Raw genomic sequence first — 12,017 nt, forward strand, 5'->3', positions numbered from 1 at the left:
GATACCATGGGGAGGAGAAGCAAGGTGCCCCTGTTGACAGCCCCAGAAGCAGAAGCTCACTCCCAGAAACACAGCTGCCTAGTGAAAAGACAGCTGATGATACACGTCTGAAGGAGCTCAGTTGAGCCCAGCCTAAATGGCTGAACATCTCAATTACAAGCAAATAAGTTTTGGATGGTTTGTTATGCTGCAATAGCTAAGTAATACATGTACCCTGTGCAGATGGAATGCCAGGATTCAGTGACAGGTTGATTACTAGTTACCTTCTGACAGTGGACACCCTAAAGGTACTGACTTTTTTTTTTTTTTTCTCCTGATTTGAAGTTATATGTCTCCTAAGACAATGTTGGGTAATGCAGAAATACAGGTAGACATGAATGTGTGTGATTGGTGCTTTTACTCACACAGTACCCCACACCACAGGAGAAAACAGATAACCACAGCCTGACTATTAGGGCCAAGGCCAAACAGCAAAATAAGTTTGCCTTTATTTTCTTCATATCTAAAAGTTGGAGGTTAAGAACTGTGTACAGACTTGAAGACAGAGTTTTCTTCTTCTGGGGCCCCAGAGTTTTTTGTTCACTGTTCGATCTCTGGATGAAGGGTGGACCACAGGTGGCAAGCAGTGGTCTACCTGTGGTTATTTTATCCTGGCTGCCCTCTGCCCTTGCTATGGCCACTATCTGTCCCACTCTCAGAACTGAAGATAGATGTTAGTAGAGAGAGGCTGTCCCCTCACCTCTAGCAGAAAAGGGATGTTCAGGGCCTCCACCCACCTGACATCAGAGCTGCACTTCAACGTGGTAGCTGTTGGCCATGTGTGCCTCCTGGGTGCCTGGAATGTGCCTGGTCTGAACTGCAATTTGCTAGAAAAGTAAAATACAGAGTTGGTTTCGAAGATTTATTTCCAAAAATATATATAGTGCCTTAATAATTACATATTGCTGTGAACCCAGAAAATCTGAGACAGGTCTCAGTTAATTTAGAAAGTTTATTTTGCCAAGGTTGAGAACACGCCTATGACATAGCTTCAGGAAGTCTTGAGGACACCTGCCCAAGGTGGTCAGGGAATATCTTGGTTTTATACGTTTTAGGGAGACATGAGACATCAATCAACATATGAAAGAAGTACATTGGTTTGGTCTGGAAAGGTTGGACAAGTTGAAGCAAAGGCAGGAAGACATGAAGCTGGAGGGAGCTTCCAGGTCACAAATAGGTGGTTACATTCTTTTGAGTTTCTGATTGGCCTTTAGTTTCCAGCTTGAGTTTTCCTTAGTAATTTTGGGGGCCCAAGATATTTTCCTTCCACGTAGCTCACATATTAAAATGACAATTTTTTTTTTTTTTTTTTTTTTTTTTTTTTTTTTTTTTAGATGGAGTCTCGCTCTGTCGCCCAGGCTGGAGTGCAGTGGCGCAATCTCAGCTCACTGCAAGCTCTGCTGCCTCCCGGGTTCACGCCATTCTCCTGCCTCAGCCTCCCTAGAAGCTGGGACTACAGGCGCCCGCCACCACGTCCGGCTAATTTTTTGTATTTTTAGTAGAGACGGGGTTTCACCGTGTTCGCCAGGATGATCTTGATCTCCTGACCTCGTGATCCGCCCGCCTCCGCCTCCCAAAGTGCTGGGATTACAGGCGTGAGCCACCGCGCCCGGCGACAATATTTTAAACATATTGGGTTACATAATTACAATCAATTCCACGTGTTTCATGTTTCTTTTTAAAGTTTGGCTACTAGAAAATTAAAAATTCACATGTGGGTCACATTTTATTTCAGAGGACTGCCTCCTTTTTAAAATGTTAGGCTGCCTGCTCAAAGGACCAGAAGCCAGGAAGGTGATAAAAGCTAAAATTTCAAAGTAATTGTTATTATATTATTTTCATCTGTGACTAGCCATATAGTATATTATTTATAAATGCATATGACCTTATACACAAGGTTCAATGCAAACACCCTCTAGGGTGGGCCTGGCTCAGCTCAGAGGAAAGCCTGCCTGAAAAAGCTGCAGCGAGGCTGTCACTCTTCATTCAGCCCAGCAACTGATCACACCTTCTGTCACTCAGGGCCTGAGGGGGTGGGTCTTAAACAGCATCCAATCAGGGACGCTGGGCTGGGGACAGTCCAATCAGGCACGCAGCTGCAGCGGACAGGACGGCTTCCGGAATATGGCGGGGCGTTTGGCTGTGGCTGTCTCCAGAACTCTAAGTCTCGTCTTCATTTCTGTGTCTTTTGTTCCTAGAGGCCCAGCCTGTGTGACCCTGTGACCTGCAGACATTGGGCGATCCAGAGCTAAGACTCCAGGCAGCCTAGAAATGGTGAGTGCCGGGTCTGACATCCCGAGAGGTGGGAGGGGCTGGTCGGAACCGTGGGAAGTGGCTGTGGCGGACTTAGGTCTCCCCGCAGTCAGCTCCACGATCTGCGTCCGGAGTTCTCCTTGCCCAGCTCGGTCTCAGTCCCCTTCAACCATAAGATGGCGGCTGTGCTGATAGCCGGGCGCTGGGCATCCTGTCTCTTCCCTCCGCAGCGACTGTGCCCTGACCTGTAGCCCTGTCTGGGCAGCTCTGCACGCACAATTCCTCAGTCTCTCCCATATTGTGCAGGAACCACGGGAGGGGCGTCAGGGGAGAATCGTGACTCGGGGTGCGGGTTCATGAGCGGGAAGAGCTTTGGTCTGTGGGGTTCCCAGTTCCTATTTTCTCCTATTGAAAATCTATGGGAGTGGCCGGGGGCGGTGGCTTACGCCTGTAATCCCAGCAGTTTGCTGGGAGGCGGGCGGATCACTGAGGTCCGGCATTGGAGAACAACCTGGCCAACATGGTGAAACCCCGTCTCTACTAAAAATACAAAAATTAGCCGGGTGTGGTGACAGGCATCTGTAATCCCAGCCATTCGGTAGGCTGAGGCACGAGAATCGCTTAAACCCAGGAGACCAAGATTGTGCCATTGCACTCCTGGCTGGTTGACACAATGAGACTATCTCAAAAAAAAAAAAGGGAGTCACCGCAAAATATTAAATAATTTAATCAAAGAGTGGTTCTAAAATTGTAAAGCACCCAGCTGTGGGATGTAGTTTGTGGTCCTTTGGAGGAACTTGAATGAAAGACTGTGCATGATACAAAAACGCAAATTCAGTAATTGGTTAGGTAGAGTTACGTAGTTTCTTAATTTCCATGTTGAGCGTACAAAATTTCCTGGTTATGTAATCAGAGCTTAATTCCAGTTTATAGTTTGTTAACCCTGTATTTGTTTTCCCCAATGTAGTAATTTACAAAAAAACATTTTTTTGAGTTAGTTTTTTTTTTTTTGGAGACGGAGTCTCGCTCTGTCGCCCAGGCTGGAGTGCAGTGGCCGGATCTCGGCTCACTGCAAGCTCCGCTTCCCGGGCTCACGCCATTCTCCTGCCTCAGCCTCCCGAGTAGCTGGGACTACAGGCGCCTGCCACCTCGCCCGGCTAGTTTTTTGTAGTTTTAGTAGAGACGGGGTTTCACCGTGTTAGCCAGGATGGTCTTGATCTCCTGACCTTGTGATCCGCCCGTCTCGGCCTCCCAAAGTGCTGGGATTACAGGCTTGAGCCACCACACCCGGCCAGTTTTTTTTTTTTTTTTTTTTAAAGACGGAGTTTCGCTCTTCTTGCCCAAGCTGGAGTGCAGTGTCGCCATGTCAGCTCACTGCAACCTCCGCCTCTGTGTTCAAGTGATTCTCCTGTCTCAGCCTCCCGAGTAGCTGGGATTACAGGCATGCACCACCACGCCCAGCTAATTTTGTATTTTTAGTAGAGACGGGGTTTCTCCATGTTAGTCAGGCTTGTCTCAAACTCCCGACCTCGGGTGATCCGCCCATCTTGGCCTCCCAAAGTGCTGGGATTACAGGCGTAGGCCACCGCACCCGTCTTGAGTTAGATTTTTTTAAAGTAGGAATTCAGGGACTACGGCCACCTCAGTCGAATTGCCTACCAGTTAACTATTTTCACTCCCTACACAAAACTGATCTTTCCCTGCATTTTTCATAGGTGTTCTAAGCAGGGTCTCAAGTCTGCCCCCACGCACCCTATTCCTCCAGCCTGACTCTGGTTTGCAGTAAAATACAGAATTTCCATTTCCTCCTGACAATCCCAAATGCCAACTCCCCCTGCCTAATTCACACTATTAACTATTTGTCCTTTAGTGTACATTTTTGATACCTTATTTTAATTAAACATTTTTTGACAAAGCGTTGGATGGCACATTTAAAGAGATTCGTTTTCTGTTTATAAATATTTTCCATAAGAAGAAAGCAAGGAATAATTTTCTGACACTGTATTGTAAAACAATCTTTGTGTCTTTTCCTTTTATCTTCCCTTGGTGTAGAGGTCTCGTGGGACTGTTTTGGCATCAAGGTTTTTCTTGGAAGTTTTGTGGGGTGATGTGTCCTCAGCCACCGTTTAGTTTTTTTCCTGGTCCTGGGTTTCAGTACTGTCTGAATAAACCAAGGTATCAGTCATGGCTATGTCTGCGAGACTGTCTAATGAATATTAACTCCTGGGTCGTTCTCTCTCATAGGACAACCTGTGGTATGAAGTGTAGCCTCTTAAGGGACCAGGTGGATGCCCTGGGGCTGAGAGGAATTTCCTGGTGTGCTCTTCCTTTGAAAACCTAACCCCTTCAGATGTTTGGATTGTCTTCACCCAGCCCAACTTTCCTTTTTTGCAGACACATTGCTGGTCAGCCAATCAGATGCTGGTATTGAGTTGAAAACAGAAATAATTTCTGCCCCTGCCCCCTAGATTCTCTACAATTTGTGAAAAAAGAGTAGTATCTCTGCCAGGCACAGTGGCTCACGCCTGTACAAACCCAGCACTTTGGGAGGCCAAGACGGGCAGATCACCTGAGGTTAGGAGTTTGAGACCAGTCTAGCCAACATGATGAAACGCTATTTCTACTAAAAATACAAAATTAGCAGGGTGTGGTGGTGGATGCCTGTGATCCCAGCTACTCAGGAGGCTGAGGCAGGAGAATCGCTTGAACTCAGGAGGTGAAGATTGTGGTAAGCCAAGATCGTGCCATTGCACTCCAGCCTGTGCAACAAGAGCGAAACTCCGTCTCAAAAAAAAAAAAAAAAAAGGTGGTATCTCAAAAGGCAAAAGAAACCCTGACCCTGGTGATAGGAGGCAAGAAATTGCAAAGTAAAATGCACTTGGAACACTCACTGGAACATAGTGCAGAGTCTCTGGAGAGGGTGGTTATTGAGTACTTAAGTGAGCAGGATGGGTGGGAGAATCTGTCAAGTGATTGAACTTGACACATGAGTCGGACACATCTGTTTTCTTATCAGCACTGCCACTCCCTGGGTTTGTCACTTTGAAAAGATTTGTTCACTTATATTGACTTCAATTTTTTACCTCTAAATTGCAATTTATTAGTAGAGCTTGAAAGGTAAGAAAATATTTACAAAGGGCATAAAAGAGGTGGGTTTCAGAAAATCTAATCTTTTTTTGGTTGTTAAAAATTCTTATGTACCTTTTTCTTAGAGTGAGTTTAGGAATTTTCTCAGGCATGGATTTTTTTTTTTTTTTTTTTTTTGGCTGGTGTGATTTCAAACAATTTCGGCTTAGATTTTGGAATGTTGACCAAGGAAAAGAAATAAGGGAAATCTCACTTCCATTTTGGCTATAGAAATTGAATACATTTCAGAAAGAAAAATGTTGCAGATAATATGGTGGGTTACAATGAAATTCATAAAAACATCAGTTGTTTTTGCAGGGTACAGATTTTTTGACAGTGAGTATCTCTGTCTTATATCCTGTATATCTTATTTTATAGAGTTTAATGATACAATGTCCTTTAGATGAAACTCGGTACCTCCTACAAGTTGTTTCCCATATGACCTAAGTTGGGTTTACTACATGATTTTTTTTTTTTCTCCTTTTTTTTGAACGGAGTCTGCCGAAGGCTGAGTGCAATGATGCATCTGCGGCTCAGTCTGCAATTTCCACCTCTTGGGTTTCAAGCAATTCTCCTTCCTCACCTCTCCGATGTAGCTGGAACTACAGGCACACGCCACCTATGTGCAGCTATTTTTTGTATTTTAGTAAAGATGGGTTTCCACCATGTTGTCCAGGCTGGTCCTCGACACCTGAGCTCTTGAGTCTGCCACCTCCCAAAGTGCTAGGATTCACAGGCATGAGCCACTGTGCCGCGGCTACTACATGACTTTTTTTTTTTTGAGATGGAGTTTCAACCACTTGTCGCCCAGTGTGAGATGGCATGGGCAGCCATCTCAGCTCACCGCAACCGTCCACCTCCCAGGTTCAAGTAATTCTCGCTGGCCTCACCTCCCCCTAGTAGCGTGGGTTTACAGGTATGCCACCACACCCCGGCTAATTTTGTAATTTATAGAGAAACAAGGGTTTTCTCGCATGTTGGTCGTCGGGCAGAACCTCCCGACCCCTCAGGTGATCTGCCCACCTCAGCCTCCCAAAGTGGCGGATTAGCAGGCCCCCGTGAGCCACCATGCTAGCAACCACCATGTTTAATGGAAATGAATAAAATAATAACATTTGTAAAGGAATTAGATATCTTTTTGCTTTCTTATTGGAGGTATAGAAATGTAAGCATTGTAAAATTGGCCTTTTTTTTTTGGAGGATGGATCTAGCTTGTGTCACCGCGGCTGAACTGCTAGCCCCGCCTCCCCCTGGGTTGCAAGAGTTCTTCGGCTCAGCTCCTGAGTAGCTGGGAGTAACAGGCACACACACCCATGCCCCAGCTTAATTTTTGGATTGTTTAGTAGAGATGGGGTTTACGACCCAATATTGGCCCAGGCTGGTCTCGAACGATCCTGACTCGTTATCCTGCCTTGCCTCAGCCTCCCAAAAAGTGATGGGATTACAGGCGTGCAGCCGCCGTGCCACGGCCAAAATTGCCTTGTTTTATTGAACAAATTGTTTGAATAATTTGCTGGACGTTTTTCGAACACTTTTTCAGAAGACCTAAGTGAATACCACTCTGAACATGGAAATTAAAGCCGTGAGCCCAGCGACCCAAGCTAAGCTAATTAGAGGCCCTGCAAAAGAAGGTTTTTTAAGGTCCAGTTAACGTTCTTTCTGGGGGAGGTCCCCTGGCAGGTGTCCCATGCCTGCGCACCCCAAAAGCCATTGGAAGGAGGCCTTTATCGCTGAGAGAAGCTACGCAGAGCCCCTGGAAGCTCCCCACAGGCAGTCCAGTTAGCGATTAAGGTGGATAGGGACTGGGAGGAGTCACTGAATAAGTTGTCCTTGTTGTGGACAGTTTTAAAGACTGTTGTAAAATATACGACAAAGTTAGATTGTGTAAAAAAAAAAAAGAAAATTGAATTATCAGAGGAGTATTGCAACAGGAGGAAGTAGCAACCATAAGAGCTTTAAGGATTGCAAAGTTTAGGCAGACAAAGGCTTTCTCTTTTTTTTTTTCTTTTTTTAATCTGTGGTTTTTTTTTTTTTTTTTTTTTGAGATGGAGTCTCACTCTTGTTGCCCAGGCAGGAGTGCAGTGGCGCCATCTCGGTTCACTGCAACCTCCACCTCCCGGGCTCAAGTGATTCTGGTTACTCAGCCTCCCAAGTCGCTGGGATTATAGGTGCCTGCGACCACACCTGGCTGATATTTGTATTTTTAGTAGAGGCAGGGTTTCACCATGTTGGCCAGGCTGGTCTCAACTCCTTACCTCAGGTGATGACAAGGGCTTTCTTTCATAGGGATGAGCAAACAAGATTAGAAAAAAGATGGGAGGGGAATGGCAAATGGAGGGTAAAAAATCAGGTTATAGATCAGAGAATGTTTTATCCTGAAGTCAGCATGTTCTTAGAAGTGACATAGAATGGGGTTGTATGTTGGCTCAGACAGAAGGTAGCCCAAAGTCCAGGGGCCTCTTGGAAGGAGATAAATTTAAGTGAGGTCTGATATGGAAGTACAGGAAAGTGGTCCCAATGCAGACTCCAAGATAGGGTTCTTTGATCTCACGCAAGAAAGAATTTAGGGTGAGTTCATAGAGGAAAGTGGAAGCATGTTTATTAAGAAAACAGAGGAATAAAACAATTGCTACTTCACAGACGTAGCAGCCCAGAGGGCTGCTGGTTGACCACTTTGTGGTAATTTCTTGATTATATGCTAAACAAGGGGTGAATTACTTATACCTCCCCTTTTTAGACCATATAGGGTAACTTCCTGATGTTGCCATGGCATTTGTAAACTGCTATGGTGCTGATGGGAGTGTAGCAGTGAGGACAGTCTTGGTTTTGGTGGGTTTTAGCTGGCTCCTTTACTGTAGTCTGTTTTATCAGCAAGGTCTTTATGACCTGTATCTTGTGCCAAGCTCTTATCTTATTACACGACTTAGAATACCTTAACTGTGGGCCGTGAGCAGTAATCCCAGCACTTTGGAAGGCTGAGGCAGGCGGATCACCTGAGGTCAGGAGTTCGAGACCAGCCTGACCAACATGATGAAACCCCCATCTCTACTAAAAAAAATACAAAAATTAGCTGGGCATGGTGGTGGGCGCCTGTGATCCCAGCTACTCAGGAGACAGAGGCAAGAGAATCACTTGAACCGGGGAGGCAGAGGTTGCAGTGAGCTGAGATCACACCACTGCACTCCAGCCTGGGCGACAGAAACAAGACTCCGTCCCCCTCAGCCCCCCCAAAAAAAGGATGCCTTAACTGTTTGGGAATGCAGCCCAATAGGCTCTGGTTTATACGCCTCTGACAGAAGTATTTTATTTTTACCACTGAAGACAAATTCAGCTAATATTTTTATGAGAGCAAGAAGAAAATGTGTAGTCTATGTCTGGCTTATGTGACAGGTAGGAATAGAGAGCACCATCTAAGTCTTAATGGGAAGGGTGTTTCTTTCCATGTGCTCCATGTTTCTGGAGCACACAAAGGATAGAGAATTTTATTAATCACAGCTGTTTTCCAGGATTATCCATGTGCTTTTTGTTTTCCCACCTCTTTTCTTTGCCCTATGCATTTCTTTGACTTCTCCTGGATTGTCCCTTTTATAATAAACTGAAAAACATAACTACAGTGTTTGCTGAGTTCTGTGAGTAGCTCTGTCCAATTATTACACTTCAGAGAGGTTTTGAACGTCCTCAATTTTTAAACAGTAGCTCAGAAGCATAGATGGGCCCATGGGGTTTGTGACTGGCATCTGCAGTGAGAACAGTGTTGTGGGACCAAGCCCTGAATCAGGGTCTGTGCTGACTCTGGGTGTTGTCAGAATTCAAATGTTAGACAATGAGTTGGTGCTGGAGAATTGCTTGATTCTCAGAGAACTACAGATTCAGTACCAGAAAAAAAGATATCTTGGAGGCCTGGCCTGGAATAAAACTCTGGGTGTCTGGAAATGGGAGGCTCTGCTCTCCTGTACACAGGCCATTACACTGTCCATTGTCTTGTGATTCCAGGTGTCTTCTTAGGGTAAGAAAGGATGAAAACTTAGAGGGAACGATCTCTGATGATAGATCCTCTTTTCCCACAGGTGCCACCACAGGATTCCCACCCACTCACACACCCTCTAGACATTGACATGTCCACATCCCTCCCAGAATGAGGCACCACCCTCAGGAACTTCACCACAGCATTTCTGATCCCAGTGTTTCTTCCCAGAAATGCACAAAAGTGTGTACAAGTCTCCTGGAATGTTCCTACTCCCAGACACAATCTCTAGCAGCAACCTCTTTTTCTCCACCAACTTAAAAGAGTTCTGGGTCACCTGTTCATAATCTTACCTGCCTCCATGGACCTAGAAATAAATCAGTACAGCCCCACCTGGGCTACTATCTGTAGCACAAACCAGTCTTTTCACCTACATAGCACTCTCCCCAACTAATCAAGTTTTTTCCTTTTATTTTTGTTCTAGGGGTACACATGCAGGTTTATCATATAGATAGAATTGTGTCATGGAAGTTTGGTGTAGATTATTTTGTCACTGAGATACTAAGCGTAGTATCAAACAGGTATTGTTTCTGATTCTCTTTGTCCTTCCACCCTCCACTCTCAACTAGGCCTCAGTGCTTGTTGTTCCTCTCTTTGTGTCCATGTGTTCTTGTTATTTAGCTCTTATAAATGAGAACATGCATTTGGTTTCTTGTTTCTGCATTAGTTTTCTAAGGATAATGGGCTTCACCTCCATCCATGTTGCTGCAAAGGACATGATCTTGTTCTTTTTTTTTTTTTTAATAACCACACAGCATTCCATGATGTTTATATACCATATATATTTTACACACACACACGCACGTGCGCGCGCACACACACATTTATTTTATTTTATTTTATTTGTTTATTTTTTGAGATGGAGTCTAGGTCTGTTACCCAGGCTGGAGTGCAGTTGTGCAATCTGGGCTCACTGCAACCTCTGCCTCCCAGATTCAAGCGATTTCTCCTGCCTCAGCCTCCCAAGTAGCTAGGATCACAGGCATGCACCATCACACCCAGCTGATTTTTGTATTTTTAGTAGAGACAGAGTTTCGCCATGTTGGCCAGGCTTGTCTCGAACTCCTGACCTCAAGTGATCCGCTCATCTCAGCCTCCCAAAGTGCTGAGATTACAGGCGTGAGCCACTGTGCCCTGCCACCATATGTATTTTTACTTTTTAAATTATTTTATTTTGTTTTATTTCCTTTTATTTTTTGAGATGGAGTCTCGCTCTGTCGCCCAGGCTGGAGTGCAGTGGCGTGATCCCTGCTTGCTGCAGCCTCCACCTCACAGGTTCAAGCAATTCTCCTGCCTCCGCCTCCCAAGCAGCTGGGATTATGGACGCCTGGCTCATTTTTGTACTTTTAGTAACTAAGAGACGGGGTTTCACCATGTTGGCCAGGTTGGTCTCGAACTCTTGACCTCAGGAGATCCACCTGCCTCAGCCTCCCAAAGTGCTGGGATTATAGGCATGAGCCACTGTGCCTGGCCTGTATTTTTAAATGTTATATTTTATTTATTTGGGAGACAGGATCTCACCCTGTCACTCAAGCTGGAGTGTAGTGGCATGATGTTGGCTCACTGCAGCCTCAACATCCTTGGCTCAAGCATTCCTCCTACCTCAGCTCCCCAAACAATCCTCCTACTTCAGCTCCCCTAACTTAGCTTCTCCTCCTCAGCAGTCCCTGTAGCTGGGACTACAGGTGCGTGCCACTATGCCTGGCTAATTTTTCTATTTTTTGTAGAAAGGGAGTTTTTTCATGTGGTGTTGGCTGGTCTCAAATTCCTGAGTTCAGGTAATCCACCTGCCTCGACCTCCCAAAGTGCTGGGATTACAAGTGTGAGCCACTGCGCCTGGCCTTTTTTTTTTTTTTTTTTTAACTTTTTAAATAATAGCTATTCTGACTGGTGTGAGATGGTATCTCATTGTGATTTTTCTTTGCATTTCTCTACTTATTAGTGATGATAAAGAAATACTCATCAAATGCTCGTTAGCCACATGTATATCTTTAGACAAGCATCTGTTCATGTTTTTTGCCTACTTTTTAATAAGGTTGCTTGTTTTTTCTTGTAAATTTGTTTAAGTTCCTTTTGGATTCTGGATATTAGACGTCAGAAGCATAGTTTGCAAATATTTTCTTTTATTCTGTAGAGTGTCTGTTTACTCTGACTGTTTTTTTTTTTTTTTTTTTATTTGTTTGTTTGTTTTGCTGTGAAAAAGCTCTTTAGTTTTATTAGGTCCCGTTCATCAATTTTTGCTTTTGTTGCAATTGCTTTTGGTAACTTCATCATAAAACTTTGCCGGTTCCTATGTCTAGAATGGTATTTCCTAGGTCAACATACAGTATTTTTTATTTGTCTTTAATTCATCTTGAGTATATTTTTGTGTATGGTATAAGAAAGGGGTGCAGTTTCAGTTTTCTACATAGTGTTAACTAGTTATTCTAGCACCATTTATTAAACAAAATTCTTACATTCCTCCTGTCAGCTTTGTCGAATATCAGATCGTCGTAGATGTACAGCTTTATTTCTGGGCTCTCTATTCTGTTGCATTGGTCTATGAGTCTGCTTTTTTTTTTTTTTTTTTTTTTTT

General features: G+C 44.5%; 1 protein-coding gene across 1 annotated transcript in view; it reads left to right on the forward strand.

Annotated features, from left to right (window-relative positions):
- The first annotated feature begins 2,118 nt into the window (after window positions 1-2,118).
- LOC108530632 (zinc finger protein 429-like) overlaps window positions 2,119-12,017 on the forward strand; it is a 31,353-nt gene continuing 21,454 nt past the window's right edge. The window contains 1 exon segment of the mRNA XM_017873637.1: window positions 2,119-2,313. Within this exon segment, the coding sequence (XP_017729126.1) occupies window positions 2,311-2,313 (3 nt within the window). The 5' untranslated portion in view covers window positions 2,119-2,310.

The sequence above is a fragment of the Rhinopithecus bieti genome, unplaced genomic scaffold (assembly GCF_001698545.2).
Source record: "Rhinopithecus bieti isolate Rb0 unplaced genomic scaffold, ASM169854v2 scaffold_8624, whole genome shotgun sequence".
Taxonomy (NCBI): Eukaryota; Metazoa; Chordata; class Mammalia; order Primates; family Cercopithecidae; genus Rhinopithecus; species Rhinopithecus bieti.